The sequence below is a fragment of the Glycine soja genome, chromosome 15 (genome assembly GCF_004193775.1).
Source record: "Glycine soja cultivar W05 chromosome 15, ASM419377v2, whole genome shotgun sequence".
In the NCBI taxonomy this organism is placed as follows: Eukaryota; Viridiplantae; Streptophyta; class Magnoliopsida; order Fabales; family Fabaceae; genus Glycine; species Glycine soja.
In genome coordinates, this window is record NC_041016.1 from 1,223,561 (window position 1) to 1,245,616 (window position 22,056).

Here is a 22,056-nt window from a genome sequence, read left to right on the forward strand (position 1 = left end):
TAGCATGCAAATTTGTTTTAGGAACTACACTAATAGTAACTACTTAATGCGCCATCAGCTACTGATTTTAACAAAAAAAAAAAAAAAAAAGAAAAAAGAATCACTTTGGGTCATTGAGAAGAATTTCCGGGACTCTTGATCATATACCAAACCCGGTTAACTGCCATCCGTCCCTAGGCCTTGTGAAGGAGAAATCCTTCTTTATTTGTAAGAATAACATGCATGGTCCCCATTAATCTATAGTCAGGTTGGCACTGAGAAATGAGAAGTGAGGACTAATTAATTTGATATAAAGATAAGATGAGATGCATTGGATTTCCTGTACTGTGAGGTCACTATCGTACACTTGCCAGCGTTTAAGTCCTACACCCACCTCTGTCCTAAATCATGTATGTTTAAATATTAAGTGATTGCACTTGCAATTTGCAAAAGAGGGTAACACATGATTGTTTCTTTCTTGAAAAAACTTGTGCCCTGTAACGAGAGCTACTGAACTCTGGTAACTGACAACATAATCTATAGAAGCAGGAACACGGATTATATGTGTTGAAACTGCATTTCTCATTCATGAGGATGCTGGTGATATTTGGCAGAACGGTGTTTAAAATGAACTATATGCGAATTATTAATGGAAGTACATAATGGAACAGCCTAGACTTGGTTTTAATGATCAGAAGAGGAACCGAAATAAATTATAACAGTAAACAAGTATTAACTTCAGATTTTATGGCTCTCAAATTTCACAATTATGCTAAGACATTTTTTATTTGGTGAGCAAAACGTTTATGTCTAGTGTGTGGCGATATTGGTCTTGGTCCTACATAAATGGAGGGGCATTACAAAGTGCTATAAATTATCTGGAATATTAAAGAAGCAGGCTAAAGGGGGGGACCTCATGCAGACGTAAACCAAGGATAAGTTTTATTCAAATTTGGGCGCCAACATCTGTTAGTTGGGTGCCTGTACACCGACATGATCAGTGATTACTAGTATTTCTTAATTTCTAAAACAATCGCAACTAACTTAATCATAATTAATCTGTGTCGTGGAAACATCAAGTCCTCTTGAAATAGAATGGGAATGCTATTTGCTTATGTCGCTTTCATGGTTCACAAAATGCACTTTATCCAATCACTTGTGTTGTTTTACACTAAACGTCCTAACAAGACCTTATAAACATGTTTTATATAATAAATAATAAATCAATACGTACCCACAGTCCACAGAGGACGGTTAGAGTAGTGAGAAATTTGACACTAATATGCAAAAAGGTCTTGAGCACTGGCGGATCCACGCATTGACGATGAAAAATCATATAACATTTATAAAATATAAAAATACATAAAAGACGTATTTTGTAAAAACTTATAATATTTCTCTTCTGTAAAAATATTATTAATTATTCTTTTGCCTCCGCTATTTTTTTTTAAATATCTTCCATTGGTCTTAGGTTCTAACTTGTTGCTGCCATGAAAAAAAAACATAATAAATTGATATAATTAAAGCAATGTAAAATATTTTACAACTATATAATTAATGCAATGTAAAATATACTCCTAGGATAGACCAAAACTTCAAATTTTATATATACAAAAGATAAATATATTTCATTATTTCTAGTAAGAAAATTATTTCACATTCACACTCTTTATCCCTCTCTTTTTTAACATGGCAATGTATTTTGAAATATATATTTAAACATTTATAAATAAACAAAATACATGCACCATAGTGAAAAGTGAATCTACATAAATATTAAAGTGTTATTGGAATTATTTATTGAAATTGAGAGAGAGAGAGAGAGAAATATTAAACAATTTTAGCATTAAAAATTTGAGCTCTAATTTTATATGTAAGAATAAATTCATCATATATATTTTATTATTTTAAATATTTTATTTTCAGTTTATATATTGTTTAAATTTTTAAAAAAAATCTTCGAAATACTTTTTAATGATTTAACTTTCCCCCCGTTTTTATGTTGATGGTATGGCAATAACCGTATATAGACAATAGACATAAAGAGGCCCATTCCACTCAATGAACCAATATGCAACTTACACGAAGGAGCCACTTTTAGGGAAATTGCTTTGCGCATCAGTCATATTATTGGTACTCCCACCACAAGATGGACAGTTCCAATATTGCTCTTCCTTTAATTCATAAGAGTAAGTTTATGGATTCGCAATTCATAAGCTTACGAATTAATTATTTAAAATTTTGGTCTTATTACAATTAATTTTGACCTAATAATGTATTTTTCTAAAAATATATAAATTTTAAATAAAAATCATAGGTTTCATAAAAATTTATATATGTAAACAAATTAATTATTAGATTATTGTTACAGAATTTATTATATAAATTTACATGTGCATTAAATATATATTAGAAATTTTAATGTTATATATAGCGACATTACTTAATTTATAACATAATTGACCTATTAACTCAGTTGGTTAGAGCGTTATGTTAATAATTTAAAAGTCATAGGTTCTTATTTTACCGTAAACTTATGGATTTGCAATCCGTAAGCTTACTCGTACAAATTATGAATTTGTATCAGCTTTATGGAAGGGTAATATTGGAATTTCACATCTTGTATTTGGTGTACCAGTAATTTGCCTGGTGTGCAAAGTAATTGCATGTGAATAATAGGATTTAGCAGAAAGTAATTAAAGCCCAAAATAATTTTGATGGCCCAATCAAGATCTGGGCCTGGGCTTGCCCACCCTTATTTATTTCCATTGCTATCCCTTAACTTCGTAACCCTAAACCCCTGTCATATTGAACCCAGGGCAACAGATATATAAATACAAATCGCCACGCCGCTACGTCTTCTTCAGCCATTTAGCTCCATAGCTGCAGCATTAGGGTTTTTCATCTGCTTCAATGGTACTACTTTTTCTCCCTCACTCTTTCTCTTTCCCTTTCTCTTTCTGTGTATTATTATATGATTCGACGGTTTGACACGTGTGCGTAAATGGAACGCAGGGGAAGGGAACAGGGAGTTTTGGTAAGAGAAGGAACAAGACTCACACTCTCTGTGTGAGGTGTGGCCGCCGCAGCTTCCATCTCCAGAAGAGTCGTTGCGCCGCTTGTGCTTTCCCCGCCGCACGCACTAGGAAATGTAACTTCTTCTTCTTCAATTATCTCATTAGGGTTTATGTTTGGAATTGTTAACTTACTCTGATTTATGATTAACGATTTCAGATAACTGGAGCGTCAAGGCAATCCGCAGAAAGACCACCGGAACTGGCAGGATGAGGTACTTGCGTAACGTGCCTCGCCGATTCAAGAGTGGCTTCAGAGAAGGTACCTTCATCGTTTTCTATCATATTATTCTCTTCTAATAATTGTTTGGTTAGGGTTAATAATTGATTAACTGCGTGTTCTGGCCATCGTTTTATTAATATTAATATTATATTTCTGTGGGGATTTTGAATCAGGTACCGAAGCTGCACCTAGGAAGAAGGGAGCAGCTACCACTGCATAAACCTGTCAAAGATCGTTGTTTGCTGGGTACGGACTTACAAGAATAGATTGCTTTTTTGTGCTTATGGCAAGTATTTTGGAACAATTATTTTTAGAGTCTGATTGCTACTTTGTCCTTCATTTAATTTGTAGTTGCTTTATATTTCAACAAGATCATAAGACTTATTGATTATTCAGTCGGCTATGTTACATTTATAGTTTGTGGTTTAAGCAGTTTTCAATTAGTGAATACTGGATAGAATGAAAGACATCCCTACCTGGCTATCCCACAATACTATTCTAGGCATTTGTTATGAAATTTGCCATAGTCATAACGAGAGAGCTTTAATTTGTTATGGGAAGTTAGTTTAGGTAAACCTGGTTTGCTTCCGTTGTGACTGCATAAACGGTTTTCTTCACTTGTTTCACAATGTGTATCCTAAAACCAATTCTTCTGATATATTCCTCAAGTCAAAGGCAGTTTCTACGTTTCTTTTATCATGTATGTAACTTTCATAGTAAACGGATTTGTTTGGATGTCTATGTTTCATTGGTGTTTTGAATTTAAGCGGCAACTAGGTCTTTGGAGAATTTTGGTGTCCCATGCTGTTAGAGCAACATTTAAATTATGATTTCTTCATTTTAAGAGGCTCTGTTTCACCAGCATAGAAAGTTACCTATCCTAAGAACTTTTGTAATTTGGATTTGTTTTTCCCCCTACCCTCGAAAAACATACTCCTGTTCTTAGGAACCGAGGTTCAAAACTTTAGGGTAGGGATGGATTTTCATGATTCGTTTCTATAGGTAGATCAGTGTGCAGTGTTCCAATTTGATTATATGCACATTCAGATTGCTGTTTGGCATCAGTGTTTGGTAAAACGTCTCTTATTCTATTTCGATTTGCATCATGTTCTACATTGAAGTTTGCAAAGCAGAATTGTCATCTATAGGCTGATAAGCACCTTGTATAAGCCTGTCAATCTCGAAACACGTATAATATTGGGTTTAATTACAACATAAAGTATAAAAGGTTATGTCGTCATTTTATCATAAATAAATTGTTCTTCGCAATTAGGTGTTAAGATTTGTAATACTAGATTATGAATGATGGGAAAAAAGTGTATAAGGAAAATATTGGTAGGAATTCAACAAGAAAGAAGGCTTAATTGTATATTTTACTCCCAATTTTTTAAAAAAGATTTGTCTATTTTTATTATCAACTTAGTTTGTTGCATTTTACCATTAATTTTTGGACAAATATTGTTGCATTTTACCATTAGTTTGTTGCATACTCAGTGTATGAATTTTATCATTTATCCATTAATAAGTACAAAAGTTAGGGAATATTTGTCCAAAATACGAAGTTAGTAAAATTTCTAAAAAAATAAAAAGTTGGATGCAAATTTTTTCAAAAGTAGAATGTTAGGGATTAAAAAGTTTAATTTTTTTAGGATGTAAATGATGGAGGATAAAATTTGTAACTTTCTTAGAAGTAGAGGAATATGTTTTAAATTACTTTGTTTGGAATAAAAAAATTGGAGGTAAAAAAATGTAATTATGCCGAGAAAGTGAATTCTGAAATTGTCTGAAAGATGAAGTGCATTTACTTGGCTCTTTGATATGGTAGCCTATTGTGTTTTGCGGATTATTAAACAAATAAAAGTACTTTGTTTTTTGAAAAGGTAAAAGAAAATGTCATTTTTTCCCTTTATATCCAATCATCATATACCATAAACCCATATTGAAGATGTTTTTCTAAAATGCCAAATGATGGTTACAATTATAAACAACGAACGTGAGGAATCTTTCCACCCATAACTCCGGTCTATCTCTGGCTCCTTAAACATGGCTCACCAGAATATTGGCATTATGTTTTGAAATCGTTTTAATTTATTCTTTCATATTCTCCTATTTCTAAAATCTTACAAAAACAGAAAATTCGCAGGTAGTTTTTTCCTACACTAGTTTTTTATTTGTTTTTAATGGGTCAAAAACCCTTCCCTACGCTAGTTGATTAGGAATATTGTTCCATTTGTTAGCTTGACTAAGAGATATTCATAATGACTAAGATTAGATAGTAGTGAGTAGGATCTTTACGGATGTACGCCAACCAAACCCTCGTGCAATAAAATTGTAATTGACTATCAATTTCACAATCAGTTAAAAAGTTACTATGAATTCAACAAGCAAAACTGAATGCAATGACAGCCTTGAGTGTGCAACAATGGTAGTGCATGGGAACATGACTGTATGTGATGGAGATGCAGTATTCCGGTCTGCTGAATCCGTGTTGATGGTATGCGGCAGCTGGGTTTCATGAGGGTTCTCCGTTCTCCTATCAGCTGAACTTTGGAGAATTTGCTTAGCGTTTGAGTAAGTTATTATAGATATATAACTAAAAGTAAAATAAGAACATTAAAAAAATAATGTATAAAAAGTTGGTAGCATTTATTAAAATTAATTTTAAAAATTTGCTGAGTCATTCTTATAAAAGGGTGACATTGTCTTTTTTCTTATGAAAGTAAAACCGTGACATACATATCTTTTATATCATAATATAATATTATCTTATTCACCTTAAATACAAGATAAGATAGCAAATACATATATATTATACAAGAGAATATTTAGTGCAAATCAGGCGTTGGATAATATAAAAAGTTGTGATATTCTTTTGTTAGATGTCCTTGAAGTGATCATGCTCAATTCATCAAAAAATGAAAAAAAGATAGATTGAGAAAGAGCTAACCTAAATACCTCAATCTACGTTTTTTCAGCCTTAAAGATTTGACTTGTTCAGTTGTTCTAGCAAGTTCTTCGGACACATCTCACTAAACTTCATCATCTCATCACACTCACACACATTTAAACAATATATTATAATGCTAGTTAGGATTAAATTATATTTAAACGTAATTTTTATTGAAACTATAATCAAAATACACAGAATTAAAAATATTATTTTTTCATTATGATATTGATATGAAGTATGAAGACTAATTTTTATTAGAAAATTTGATTGGCTAATTTTAGTGGGATCTCTTTTTTTAATCATTTTTTTTATTTACAAGACTCAAATCCAAAATTTTAACTAAGGTGATGGAGTTCAACATCACACTCAAACCAGTAACTTTTTATTAAACTAAAAACATGCAAATACTAATTTTAGTACCCATAACAATTTTTTTTATAAAAACAATCCGAATATGATTGTTATTTAAATACGTATATACTATTATCTGAATTTATTATTTATATTTTAATTATATTGAATATAATTCTAAATAACATGTTGGTCATATATATTACTAAAAATGTTGATTATAAAATTAATATTAATAAGAAATAATAGAGAAACATTCATAAAGATATTATATTATATATCTTAATTTAAAAAAATTAAAAAATAAATTTTTATTACAAAACATAAAATTTTATAAGAAAACTCATTTAACTTAATTAATCTTTCAAAAACATTTAATTTTTAATATAAAATATAATAAATACATCATGGCCGCCGAAAAACTTAACTAATTAATCACATTTATTTCATTCAAAAAACTTGAATCTCAAATTTTGTTTAAGAAATCTGAATAATTAAAATAATTAATTTATTATATTTTTATGTAAAAAAAAGTTTGAGTGAATTAAATCTCGGGGCTAACCAGGTTTTCAAGAGAACTTACAAATATACTTACGTATCCTTCAGCAACAAGATTTTCATGTTTGACAACATATTCTCTCATTAATTAATTTGTTATATTATGTTAATAACAACAATTGATTCTTTCTCTCATTATTTTTTCCTACTATGATATAATCTATCTCCTCTAATAATTTATCTCTTATATTCTCTTATTTTAAAATGATTAAATTTAATTATACCATTTTTTTTCAAATAATTTTTATCCCCATAAAAAATAATTTGAACGACTATAGCCTATTTATTTCTCCGTTCACGACCAAAACAGGTTTACTTCTCACAAAACAGAACATTGGAACGTGTGTCAACCATTTGAAACAGCTTCACATACACGCACCCTTGATTGAATAATCCCACTTATCCCACACATAACATAGCGTAACTACACGTTGGTGGGTATAGTGAAGTGCACATGAATAATTCCTTGATTGAGTAATTTTTTTTTTTCAAAAACGAAGAAAAGGAAGAAAGATTACGAGAGAAAAAATAGTTATTATTATTAAGAGAAGATAATAAACTAATTATTTTAATTAGCGTAATAATGAAAGTTAATATGTGCAAATGTTATACTTACACATGATATAAAAACTTTATAATTATTATTAATATTTTTAAAATATAGATCATATGATTCTTTTTATAAAAAAAACTAATATTTTAATAGAATAAAATTATTATAAATAAAAAAATTCTTACTAGTTAAATTTAGAGTCTCCTTAAAGATTGTTTTGGAGACATTGATTAAGAAATTGAAAATATTTTTATTAAAAATTGAATGAAAATACATTTTAAAATTATAAGAGTATTTAATTCTATACATCTCTACATTTTCCTTTCTTTAACCGTATTGAGAAAAAAAGTTATCCATTTGATAATATAAATTTTTCTTACATAATAATTTATTCACAAGATGATAGATAACTTTATTAATTTTTGAAATAATTATTGTAAAATAATTTTAAAATAATTTATAATTAAATGATAATATAAATTTATTTTATTTTATAATCTCAGTATAGAAATATTAAGCTTTATTAAATTTATGAAAAAAAACTATATACTAGTAATAGGAAATGGATAAAATATATGACAACGATTGCGTGTTTGACTAATGAGTAGTGGCGACCGACACACGCATGTGGCAGTGTGAAATGTATTTATAGTCACGACGCTATCCACTAGCCAACCCACTTACGCACTAGTCATAGTCACTATGATGTATCTGATAAGTGATAAGGTAGAATAGGATTTATCTGATTTTTCTTTTATAAAAATTGTTAATAACCAGTTTCATTGTTTTTGTTAAGTTTTTTTTTTCTTAATCATTTAATCAATTTTATATTTTTAAATAAAATTTATCTGATAATATTTCTTGTTTTAAAATATAAGTTATAAAGAAAAAATACTTTTTATATAAAAAATGTCAGGACACTTTCGCGTTTCGAATATATTTTTATTATTAACTAAATTTTATTATAAATCACAACTCTTTACGAGTCTTACCACTTATTTAATAAGTATTTTACTTAATTTTATAATTTTAGCTAATATAAAAAAATGTGTCTTGAACACTCTTCGAGTATAAACCATGATAATATTTGTTACTTACCACATGTATTGATTAATACCAAATAATTTCAATTTTACTATTAATTTGATATCTAAATTTTAAACATGTAGTTTAAATTTAATTTCAATTTAATTTATATTTACTGTAATTTCTATCATTTAATTTATAGTTTAATGACTTACAATTATTGTTTTAACTTCTCGTATTAATTACTTTTGTTTTCCCAATGCACTTCTTAACAGAGTGAACTATTGTAGTATAACTTTTCATATAATATATATATATATATATATATATATATATATATATATTAAAATTAAATATTTTAATTATTTAATTTACGTCAAAATCAATATTATTATCACCATAACTATCGTCATTATCATTATCATGATCACAACCCTCATCATCAATATTTCACAAATAGACTTTCTAAAATTTTAGTTTCATTCTAATTTATTCTTAAATGTTACTTCTTTTTACAAATAACTATTATTATATTATTTTTATAATTTAATATAAAATATGATTTTTATTGATTGAACCGTTTAATTATATTTATATGATACTAAGATAATTTATGTCAAATTTTATTAAAATTAAACAATGATAGAAGATGATCAAATCATCTGTATTTTAGTATATTTTAAAATATTTATATTATATCAATTTTAAACTATATGAATAAAATAATAAATAATTTTGAATTAGTATGAACTTTTGTATATGTAATTTATATGAAAGAAATTTTCAATCCACCCGTTAGTTTTTTAAAAATTATAAAATAATATAATAATTTGTCAAAATTATAAGAGTGTAAGTTGATCTCTCCTTCTTTTATGTATATATCACTTTAAAAATATTAAAAAAATAATTTTTACATTTAGTTTTAATAGAACTTTTTATAAATATTAATAGTTTATTACATTAAATAATCTAATAAAAATAACATTATATTTTGACAACAAAATAATTTCTAAAAAAAGGATTGTAACAAAAAAAGAAAAAAAGAACTAACGGTTAGATACTTAAAGATAAATAATTTAACTCTGAATTATTTATAAAAGGATAATTTGTAAAAATTAATTAGAATGACTAGTGTAAAAATGATGAGATTGTTTTAGGATGAAATGAAATGAAATTAAAATTTATCTTAAAAATTAAATAGAAGAAAGTTAAAGTTTAATGTATCTATTATATTTATTTTTTTATAGATGAACGTTTTGTCATCAGAAGAGTGGGCCATATTAATTTATGCCAGATTGGTAGTTGTAGATTAAATGTGGCGTGTGAGGTGAAGTGTATATGTCTTGGTCCCCATCTGTCCTTTCAGACTATTATGTTTATATGTGCTGGCCTGGTGCTACAGGGGTTAATTGGTAATTGCCTCATTTCATACACAGAAATTCTTCTTCTTTTCTCCGAATATCAGGTATCATTCAATTTTACATTTATTTGTTAAAATAAATATTGAATAAGTTACAAAAAACGAACGTAGTATTATTAACATGAATTCAACTATTCCCTATTGTTGATTAAAGAGACACGGAAACGATACTGTTCTTTTTTAATTTGTAAAAGTCGCCTTTTCATACTATACAACGACACGCATGAAAAATAATTGTTTTTTTTTTAAATTTAAACACGTGTTTTATTCTTGTTTTTCTAAACTTAATCAAACGACGAATGCATTGACTTTATTTTTTTAAAAAACAAAGATTCTAGACAAGTGTGTTTGTGTACAGTAATACTAGTGTTAACTGATAAGTGATTTATCCACGGAGGAAAACATGATTACACAAGTCACTTATATATCAATTGTTGATTATTTTTTCAAAATTCAATAAATTTCTTTTACATTCAACATATTTTAAAAAATTTAAATTTTATCTTTTATTATTTATTTTTTTTATTTTCTTTTATAGATTGTTAATTCGTATGAATATACACATTATTCCATCCTTAATTTATATTAATAATATGAATTTATCAATGCGTGTGAATTTATATTAATTGATCTTATATATTGTTAATTGGTAGATTATTCGGAAAAAAATATGAAAAAGTAAAAAAAGATAAAATTAATTTTTTTTTTAATTTGTTTGATATAAAAAAAAACTGTTGAATATAAGAATAATAACCCTCAATTGTTTGACGTGAGTTGCTATCAAAGAAACGTTTGTAGATCCACTATCTTCCTATCTAAGTATTTAAGTCATGTTAATAAAGTCCTTTGCTATTTTTAGATAGTGGGAGTTTAACATAAGATATGTATGACAAGATGTCTTTTTGATATATCATATTACTTATAGATATTTTAAATGTTTGAACATTATTGGATTGCATATTTCTCTTAATAAATATTGCACTCATATATTCCTTTTCTACGTAGAAATGCGAGTATTTAGCACGTATGATATATATTCCTATGGGATATTATTTTCTGCAATGTTAAAAACTTACTTTTCTTGGATATTGATTGACTGACATTTCTTGGATAATTTTCTACAATGTTATTCCATGTTTTAATAATTTCGTAAAAAGTGGGTTGAATCACTCTCAAATCATATTTTCTCTTATAAGAAAGATTCAAATAAAATAAAGAATGAACTCAAGTAATCAATTACATATTATTAAATTAACATGCTACAGTCTATATCTACGCTCATATCATAAGTGTGTCGTTCTATTGCTTTTATATAATAAAATAATTAATAAATAAAATAAAATAAAATAAAATAAAATAACATTTTTATAAAACTAACCTTATTATCAATACTAGGAAATATATTTTAAATAAAAATAAAATAAAGAAAGTGATTAATAATATAAGAGTTTGGGGTAGTTATTACTAATGGATTTCGGTTGGTTGAAAAAATGAGTTATTATAAATTTTTTATATATATTTTTATATTTTTATGAATAAAAAAAGTGAAATAATTATTAACAAAAAGAACAGTGAAAGCTTAAAATTAGTGAAAGGGTAAAATTAACTAAATATTGTGTATACCAAAAGTGGGTATTCCTTTTGTTAATAGTATAGATTATATAGATTACATTGAAAAGTTTAAATGAAAAAGAAAAAGAAAAAAGAAAAAAATATGAAGAATACTTATTAAATGAACCATTCAAGCTTTGTTTGTTTAACCATCTTCGATCTTCCCATTGCTAAAAAAACATCATCCCACAACCAACAATAATAAATATATATTCAATTTTTTTTGTCATTTTTCAGTATATTACTTTCATCCTCTTAAAAAACTATTACTATGATATGCATTATTTTTATTACTATTGTTATTATTATTAATTTCTATTTCTTCTTTCTGATTTTTTTTTGTCTTTCGTACAGGTTGTACGTCTTTTCCTTCCTTGTACTGCAAAAAACAAGATGTGACGAGGGAAGGAAATCTAATCCAAAGATACGGAAATTCATTGACAGTTATCAACACCACACACACACGGATACATTTTTTCAATCAAATAAATTTGACTGTTAATCAAATAAATTTTATTCGTTATTCTAACGAATCTTGATTCCCGAATAAACATGAAAAAATATTTTTTCCAATCAGTCTTCTCTTAACAAATTAAATGGTATGTAAACACATTTCACCTAATTTCAAGTTTTAACCTACACATTAAAGAGAGTTTCTGTGATACCTCTAAATATTTTGAAAGTCTTGACACCGTTGATTTCTTAACCAATAAAAGTTGTCATATTATTTCTCTTCTCATTAATTAAACTACCTTTTGTTTTTTTTAAGTTAGTCCTTGATTAATGAAAAAAATAAAAAATTACAAATATTTTAAATTAAAAAAATCTGATTAAACCTAAGTTTAAAAGTTTGAATTATAATCTCCTTGATCCCGTAAATTCTGAACCCTAATTTCCTTCGCTCGATATAGCAAGAATGTAACCCTTCTAATTAATAATATTGTTGAAATTTTGTTTAATTCTAATCACAATGAATTCTTAATTATATTTTTTTAAAATAAAATGTTTAATTATACCTCGCTAAACTTATATATTTTCTTAGAATTGAGTTGTTAGTAGTAATAATTATATTGGATCCACTTTATACTTACTGTTAGTTATCACATAAAGAAAGAATGTGTTAAGTGTTTATGACAATTTAATATTCCAAATTCTTACATATGAGAATATTTCAACAGTCTAATATTTTTTTATCGGTAAAAATTAAAAATAAAAAAAAAATTATAATAATTTAGATACTCTACTCAAATGAATCCCTTAATAAGAGTATAATGTCTTACTCTGTCACATTCCTTATCTGAAAAAAAGAATGAATTTATGAGATAATGATATTAATATAATTTTTTATATGTTCGTCCCATGACTTAATAGAATAATATAATGTAGATAGTACTTGACCCACACCCTGAGGGAAGACAACAAAATGCAAATCAAGGAGCTCTCCATGTCGATGAAACCATGACAAGCAGTTTCATGCCATTGACGCCCCTCCGCAACGGCTTGTCCTTTACCTATTGAGTCATATTCCCCTGCAATCTTTTCTTTTTTCTAGTCTTTTTATTTTGATAGATTGTCTCTGGCATTATTTTCCTTCCTCTTCCAAAAAGAATAATTTGAAATTCTCTTTCAATATCTCTTTAACACAATCAATATTATTTTTATTTAATACGTTTATAAATAATAGGAAGATTCATAATTTTTTTAATAAAAATACACAATATTAATCTTACTTATTACACCTCTTTTTTTTTAATCTTTCTTCTACCTGTTTAATTTACTCTCAAAATAAGATATACAATCAACATATTCCCTTTCCCCAAAAAATAAAAAATAAAAAATCAACTTAAAATGTAGCTTTCTGGCTTTTTACACGCAGGCCGTACTAACATGTTTTTCTTTTTCTTTTTTCATGTGGATTGTACTAATATGTTATTATCTTCTTAAGAAAAACATGTTATCCTTTTAATTTTAACTCAAATAAACAAACTAAGAGTAGTAATTGTATTTGTGAAAAAAAGAAACAGAGTGAGAGAGAGTAGTAGTTGTAAATATATATGCACATTAATTATTTTCCTACAGTACTAGTGCGTCAGACATTTTTTTTTTCTTAGACGTATATCTACGAACCCATTTATTACTGTTGAATCGGTAATGTGTGTGTTTTAGCCTTAAATTAACGTCAACATTTTTTGGTACATAAATTCAGTCAACATGAGAAAAAGCAGAAGTTAGGAATGCCTGCTTCAATTTTGAAGCACATATACTCATGTAAAGGAGCATCCAAACATGCAGTTAGGAAATTTGAACCGCATCGGATCAACGATTTTTTATTCAATTTTTCATGGTGGTAGTTAAACTAAATTTCAGTATTACAATAACAAATTATTTAAATTATAAAAGAACAATTAATATATAATTTTACCAATATAGCAATAAATATTTAAGGTTATAGAAAGATATACATAACTAATTTAAAATTTTCAAATTTAAAAAAATTAAGAATGATATTGATGTTCTTTAGGAGTATAGGAAATGCAGAGATCCTTTAAACCACTCTATAAAATATATATTTTGTGTTATTTTACGGTGATCAAGAGATAGATTTGAAAATAATTAGATTGAATATAAATAATCAACATGCCTAGGAAAAAAACATTTTGACGTAAAAAATAAAATTAGTTAATTAATTTAATAATTTTAAAAAATATCAAAATGTCTCTCTAATGGCAATGCTGTAAGATTCAGGACATGCATTAACTTTCAAATAAAGTTCAGAACGTTTGAACACACCATCTGAACTCATATTGTTGTCATTGAAAAAGTTTTGGTAATTTCGTTGAGCATCATGCTACCATGTGGTTTTCAATTAACATGTGTATTTAGGACATAGCATGCATAACTTGAACTTTGTTTTCCCAATTAACATGTGTATAAGAAATATGCCTTTAGTAATGTCGCATTTATTCCTTTTGTTTTATTTTACCTGTTTAATTTGAAAGATATATATATAAATCCAAAGGATTTAATATATAATAGACCGACGATATAAATATTTTCATACTATCATTTAACAATAATTTATTATATATAATAAAACTATTAATTTTTATTATAATTACATTAAAAATCATATTTTAATCGAATGATAATGTAAATTATTTTATAGGGTAAGAAAACTAATGATTTAATTAAAAATGTTTAATTGTGTTTTGTAAGGAAGAACTGGGATGGCCGGTAGTGAACAAGTAGTGAGATCAGATGTGACTGACATAAAAAGAGACTGAAAAGGCAGTGGCATTTATAGAATAGGGAGAAAGGCAAGTATACACAATTATTACTTCTCAGAGTCGTAGCTGAGGGTCTCTTTCTTTTAGGTTTTTGTCAATTCTTTAACCTACCCAACATATGCGCATGTGTAATCCCTGCAACTATCATACTAACTAAGGTTTGGGTTTATTCAAGTTTATAGTTCTTACAAGATTGGGGAAAAAGAAAAAGAAAAAGAAAAAGCATACAACGATGGCTATGAATGGATCACCTCGACGGTGGGACGTGAGATTAGTTTTGACATTTTCTCTACTTTTAATCTCAGCCTCTGTTTCTGCTCTTGAACATGTAAACCACAAAAAGATTGATCCCACCACCGCTGAAACTAGTTTTCTTGGCAAAGTCATGAACTTTTTGTGGAGCTCATCTGGGTCTGGATACGAACATACTTGGCCAGTTAGTGTCCTCACTCATCTATTATTATTATTATTATGATTTTCCTCAAAACTCTTTTCTCTCTCCCTCTCTGACCCTATTTCTCTTTATTTAGTTAATTTCATTGAACAATGAAATTATTGAAAATGGACTAATTAAATCTGAATTGGGGTGAACATTAACTAGCTGTGTGTGATTTAATTAATTTGCAGGAAATAGAATTTGGGTGGAGAATAATAACGGGTACGATAATTGGATTCGTAGGATCTGCATTCGGAACTGTGGGTGGTGTTGGTGGGGGTGGCATCTTTGTCACTATGCTCTCCCTTATTATTGGATTTGATGCAAAATCAGCTACTGCAATCTCCAAGTGTAAGCATTACTGATCTCTGTGTGTGAATTATTTCAGCTGACAAATCATTTATTCAACATTTTGTTTATAAACTCGTTTTTTTTTATAAAAAAAAGACTCAACGTGTGTAACTTGGCAACACACTAAGTTCATAAAAAAAATTGATTTCAATCATCACATAAGTTACAATAAATTTTATGTGTGACTAATTTCTGAATCATATAACCTTTTATGATTAAATTATTGTAAATTTAATTTTTATGTCTTGTTAATTAGTGTAAAATATTTTATATTGTAAAATAATTTAAAATTATAATACATATGACTTTTTGGTTTAATATCAATACTTCTAGGGAGCGTTTTTGAAAATTATAGGTTGAAAATTTAGTTTCTCATATTTAATATTAATTTTAAAAAGAATAAAATTCATGAGAAAGATATTTAAAAAAATATTTTTTAATTCATTTTCCATGAAATATTTTTATGGAGAGGTAAAAATCTTACTTTCTATAACAATTTTTTTGTTATTGCAATAAAAATATCATTTTGTTCTATATTAAATTATTTAATATGTTAAAAATACTATGTAATTCTTTTATTATTAAAAAATTTATCTTAATATTTTAATGATAAATCAAATAAATTTTATTTATTTTTTTTAAAAAATAATTTTTAAAATTCATGATTTCCGTAAAAAAAAAACAAAAAAAACTTCTACTGCCAAACCAAATGCCCGGTTAGTTTATGCACTGTCTTTTCAAAATATGATTCCATTAAAAATTTAAAAAGAGAACTTTATCCGGTGTACTTATGCTTTTCGACTATTTGAACCGATTAAATATATAATATGATGTCGGTAATTCTAATGTAAGAAAGCATCGTTGAGAGAATATTATAGGATAAAGATTCGAGTGAGGCATAATATACTGTGATTAGCTTCATGAATCCTGAGAAGGTAGGCCAGATCTAGACTTAAAAACGAAAAATCTTTAATTTCTCTTTTGATCACGTGTGCCAAAAACTTAGACCTACACGATGCTTTTGTTATGCTCTGATTATCTCTTGAAAACTGAAGAAACTTTATGCTCTGAGTATCTTAGAGAAGGAAAACATAACTTTTGATTTTATTTACTATCTTTTTATTGCATCTATTATTTTTCTGCTTCTATTTTTAATAACCATTAGATAATCACCGCTCATAGGTTCACCATTTCTTTTAAATATTATAAACTGACCACGAGGTTGAAGAGTTGTGTTTTTTATTTTTATTTTTTATTCTCCTCTTTGTTGTGGCTTTTATCATCATTCATCTCTCGTTGTCCATTTACTCAACCCTCATTCATCATAGCTACCATATGACTGGTTCCGTGCCTCTGGTCACTTTCCGAAATTGAATTCCTTTATTACATGCTGATGGTGGTAGGGACCCATCAACAATTCTACATTAAGCATTGGGGGACTGGGAGAGCAGTTGTCCAAGGCTTTCTAATAATGTAAACATAAAATATGAACTATTTTCGAATTTAAATAAAAGTATTTAACGGATAGAGAGATTTTTAAATTTATTAATTATTTTATTATTATAATTTAATATAAAATATAAAATTAAATAGTATTAGATAAGAAAGGATTTAAAATTTTATAATGTTTAAAAAATATTTTTAATTAATTTTATAGTTTTTAAATAAACAAACAAATGACAAGATAATACTATATAACGATAAATTTAAAATTTTGTATTAATAATTTTTGGTATAGTTTTTATAATTTAAAATTAAATTAAAATAAAAAAAAATTATGTGGAGATAAGGAAAGTGAGAGAAAACTTTGTAATTCTTTGTGAGTAAAAGTCGCACTTATATAAGAAGAAAAAGGATAATATAGATAGTAAACTAATTGAAAAAGTGGGAAAAATAAGAACCTCCTTCTCCAAGATGTATACTCTAATTTTTTTATTATTATATTATTATTTATAAAATAGTCATCATTTTTTTAATATATATATATATATATATAAAGGTAGTTACATAAATATAATACATTTTGTTAAATAGTAGTGGTGTCAAATGCTAAAATGGAAATATTTTCACCAAAAGTATCAAATTTGTTTGTGGTCATTGAAAAAGAGAGTTACAGTACATATACCATATCCTGTGCTGAGTCGAGCACTCAACTATGGAGTGTACTATGTGATGAAAATTAGTTTATATTTTTTCGCTGAATATCAGTACAGCCTAAAATAGTAGAATCTTTTTGTCACCAAAGTGCTATTGGTCTGGTGAAAATCAATAAATTTTCGGTGCTCAGTACCTATTAAAGTATTAAGGTAGCTTTTGTTTAGGTTATTAATTGGTTAGAAAATTTTGTGAATTCTGAGTGCTCTTGATTTTGATAAAAAGGTATGATTACGGGTGGAGCAGCAGCGACAGTTTTCTACAATTTGAGGCAAAAACATCCTACGCTTGACATGCCAGTGATCGACTACGACTTGGCACTTCTTTTCCAACCAGTGCTGGTGCTTGGAATCAGCATTGGAGTTGCCTTCAATGTGATTTTTGCTGATTGGATGATCACAGTCTTGTTACTAATAATTTTCGTAGGCAAGAAAATTATTAACAACTGAATCTTTTCTTTTCTTCCCTACCAATCCTTTGACTGGGTGTATATGTAAAACAGGAATTGCAACCAAGGCATTCTTAAAAGGAGTTGAGACATGGAAAAAAGAAACCATTATCAAGAAGGTGCTTACATATTCAGAAATCTTTTATTTGGAGTTACCAATAAATTAGCTTTTTGTTACTTCCTTTTAATGCATCTCCTGTTATAATTCCAGGAAACTGCTAGACAATCACAATTTAATGGTAAGTGGGTCAGTAAAAATTCTATTTTTCTTTTTTTGTGGTTTCTAAAACTATCATGTTATTTTCCACATGACACTGTAATTAATTAGGCACTGAAAGGACCGCGGAGGTCGCATATGAGCCTCTACCGGGAGGGCCAAACACAAGCAATCATAAAGAGCCTAAAAAATCCAAGGAAACGGTGAGACTGAGACATCACAAAGTAGCAGCTTCTACTTTCACAAATCAATGACAATTGTTTTCTTTGTGGGAATGACAAATGCCACTGCCATGCAGGGATCAATTCTTGAGAATGTTCGTTGGAAAGCACTTGGAGTTCTTTTCACTGTCTGGGTCCTTATACTTGCCTCCGAGATTGCAAAAGTTGGTAGATATGAAATCAGCAATTCCAATCCGGAATTTCCATTTTGTTTTTCTTCCTACGTGGAGTAGTGATATAATTATGCCTTTGTTTTCAAACAGAGTCACACAACAACTTGTTCAGTGGAATATTGGGTACTTAATCTATTACAGGTGCATGAATTCGCTTCCTCGAAATCACATAACGTGCATGTTCCAACTTGCAATGAATGAACCAGGATCCTGATCATGTATTTTGTGGTTTGTTTGCAGGTCCCTGTGGCATTAGGAGCGACTTCATATCAAGCTGTGCTTCTGTACACAGGGAAGAGAGTGATAGCATCCAAAGGAGATCAACGAACTCAATGGAGAGCGCACCAGCTAATTATGTATTGTTCCTGTGGCATATGCGCTGGTATAGTTGGTGGCTTGCTTGGTCTTGGTGGAGGTTTTATTTTGGGACCTCTTTTCCTCGAGCTAGGAATCCCTCCTCAGGTAACTTTCTCTCTAGGAAATAATTACAAACCCCTTCATGCATCAAAACATACACAACACACGTAATAAAAATACCAAAAAGAGACAAGTTTATAATTAACATGGTTCTTCTTGCCTTGTCCAAAAATCCATCGTAATGAATATTCTTTCCAATAAAATTACAAAATTTTCCCTCTACGTCATCACCCTCTTGCTTAGGACTGTAACCGTCTCTTGTGGTTGGATAATTCTTATTTCAAGAACATGTTTTTATACGTATTGCATTGTAATATTAAGAGACGACGCAATCTTTAAAATAAAGATAAATATTTATTTTAGTTCTAAAAGTAGGAAGTTGTGACAAATTCAATCTTGAAAAAATAAAAATAAAAATTTTGTTTTTAAATATGTAAAAAGTGCGAGTGGTTAATCGGTAGATAACTTAATAATAAATTAATCTCCAAACTTTATAATTAATTAATATCAAATTGATTCTTTAAAAATATAATTTATTATTAAATTGGTCTTTGAACATTACAACTTCACAAATTTAATGATAAAACTGTCATACTTTTTTCATATTTAAATACTAAATTTGAAATTTTCTCTTTTTAGAACCAAAAATAATATTTACACTTTAAATAAAGATAATATCGTTAGATCCAAACAACATTTTACAGAGTTGATAATATCTTTGAATTTTATCTTAAAAATTTGAATTTAAAATTTAAATTATCCTCCCAAGTCCCAACACTTTCATCCTTCTACGGTAGATTTTGTGCTTGTGGACAATTTGACTGAGTTTGTTGTGTCGGTCCCTTGAACTGAATTTGTGACTGGGAATTTTCCTTTCTATGTAGGTGTCAAGTGCTACAGCTACTTTTGCCATGACATTTTCAGCATCTATGTCAGTGGTGGAATATTACCTTCTAAAACGGTTTCCTATTCCTTATAGTAAGTATGGATGAATGGGAACAGAACTAACAAAAATAATCTTATATTCTTATGTCTTTAAATAACTTCAAATATTCACTTTGTGATTTCCTTGAAGCTCTTTACTTCGTGGCTGTATCCACTTTTGCGGCCTTTGTTGGGCAAGTTTTAGTGAGAAAGCTGGTTGCCATACTAGGGAGAGCATCGCTGATCATTTTTATCCTCTCCAGCACCATTTTTGTCAGTGCAATATCACTAGGCAAGTGTCATTAGGGTTTAATTGAGGAGGACTAATTTGTTTATGCCTAAAGGCTTATATTTTTGTAATGCTTGATTAAGATTGCCTCATTTTTTTTCGGTTTTCATTGCAGGTGGTGTGGGCATATCAAACATGATCCAAAGAATTGCAAATAAAGAGTACATGGGGTTTGAAAACCTTTGTACCTACTCAGCCTAGATATTAGAATTCGGATTACAAATTCAATTTCAAGGACTATATAATTGACATTTTTCAATTCGAATTGTTTTTTATCTAGTCAGAATTTTTAGTAGTGTTATGTCAAGAATTTTAAGCGATGAAAAATAATTCAGCGCTTAATTTTTTATTTTTTATTTGTCAAACATGGCTGTATCTTGGACAGAGTTTCTTAAATATATAATCAACGATATCTCTCTTAGCTTCCTCCAGAGTCCAGACACAATTTAAATAAATTGTAGTTCTTACAAGTACCCTGAAGCCTCTTCAATTAACCATCTCTGGCACATCAGAGGTTTGCCTTATAAACGCATCAGATCAGTAAAATTGTTTCTTTCGTGTATGCATGCTATCAGTTATCGGTGTTCAGCTTTACCCAACCCTCTCTGGCAACTACAAGGCTAATAGGGCAGTTGTATGAGATTCCAAATCCACATTATCTAATGTCTCAAAAAAATCATACCCCTTTTTAAAAATTTATTTTATTATTGATTAAAATTAACTAATGATAAGTATTACTATTATATGATATATTATTTGTTACTATTTATTATTATTTAAACTATGCAATTAAAAGATATAAGATGTGTAAAAAAAAAAAAAACTATGTAGTTAAAAGATGTGTATATATGACAAGTATATAAGAGTTGTACTAAATAATTAACATGCAATCTTATTATTTATTTAAAAAGGTTCTATATGAAAAATAGTTTTAAATACATTTTAGACCCCACCTCCTTAAAAAAAAGTTTAATAAAATTAGTAGAGATTCTAAATCTTTTTAAAATACATAAATTATATTACAATTAAAATTCATAATCAATATATATTTTTAAGTATGTAAATTATATTTTGAATTTATATGAACAATTTAAATTATGATATAAAATTATTTTAATGATTGATAATTTTTTAATAAAATATTAAGAATCAATTTAAAGATAAAAAATATAGAGGATAAATTAAAGTGATAAAGGTAGTTAACAAGATTAATTTATACATAAATATAAAATAATATTAATTGGAAATAATTGACAGTTAAATTTTTTTAGTTAGTTGCAAGAGTAATTATAAAAGTACACCTCCATTTTTTTAAATGTTTAATTAAGGAAACAGGGAGTGAGCCTTTAGTTTTTCAAGTTGTACTTTCTTTTTCTGTCCGTTATCGTCCTATA

General features: G+C 27.8%; 2 protein-coding genes across 2 annotated transcripts; both read left to right on the forward strand.

Annotated features, from left to right (window-relative positions):
- The first annotated feature begins 2,772 nt into the window (after positions 1-2,772).
- LOC114388697 (60S ribosomal protein L37-3-like) lies at positions 2,773-3,967 on the forward strand. Its single transcript, XM_028349334.1, has 4 exons — positions 2,773-2,895; positions 2,995-3,130; positions 3,214-3,315; positions 3,450-3,967. Exons 1-4 carry the CDS (start codon positions 2,893-2,895, stop codon positions 3,494-3,496), a joined length of 288 nt encoding a protein of 95 aa, XP_028205135.1. The 5' UTR covers positions 2,773-2,892; the 3' UTR covers positions 3,497-3,967.
- An 11,068-nt stretch (positions 3,968-15,035) lies between these two features.
- Positions 15,036-21,089, forward strand: LOC114388413 (sulfite exporter TauE/SafE family protein 3-like). Its single transcript, XM_028348896.1, has 12 exons — positions 15,036-15,468; positions 15,660-15,819; positions 18,199-18,399; positions 18,476-18,540; positions 18,633-18,660; positions 18,750-18,841; positions 18,937-19,023; positions 19,123-19,173; positions 19,273-19,494; positions 20,334-20,427; positions 20,525-20,665; positions 20,778-21,089. Exons 1-12 carry the CDS (start codon positions 15,265-15,267, stop codon positions 20,861-20,863), a joined length of 1,431 nt encoding a protein of 476 aa, XP_028204697.1. The 5' UTR covers positions 15,036-15,264; the 3' UTR covers positions 20,864-21,089.
- The last annotated feature ends 967 nt before the right edge of the window (positions 21,090-22,056 follow it).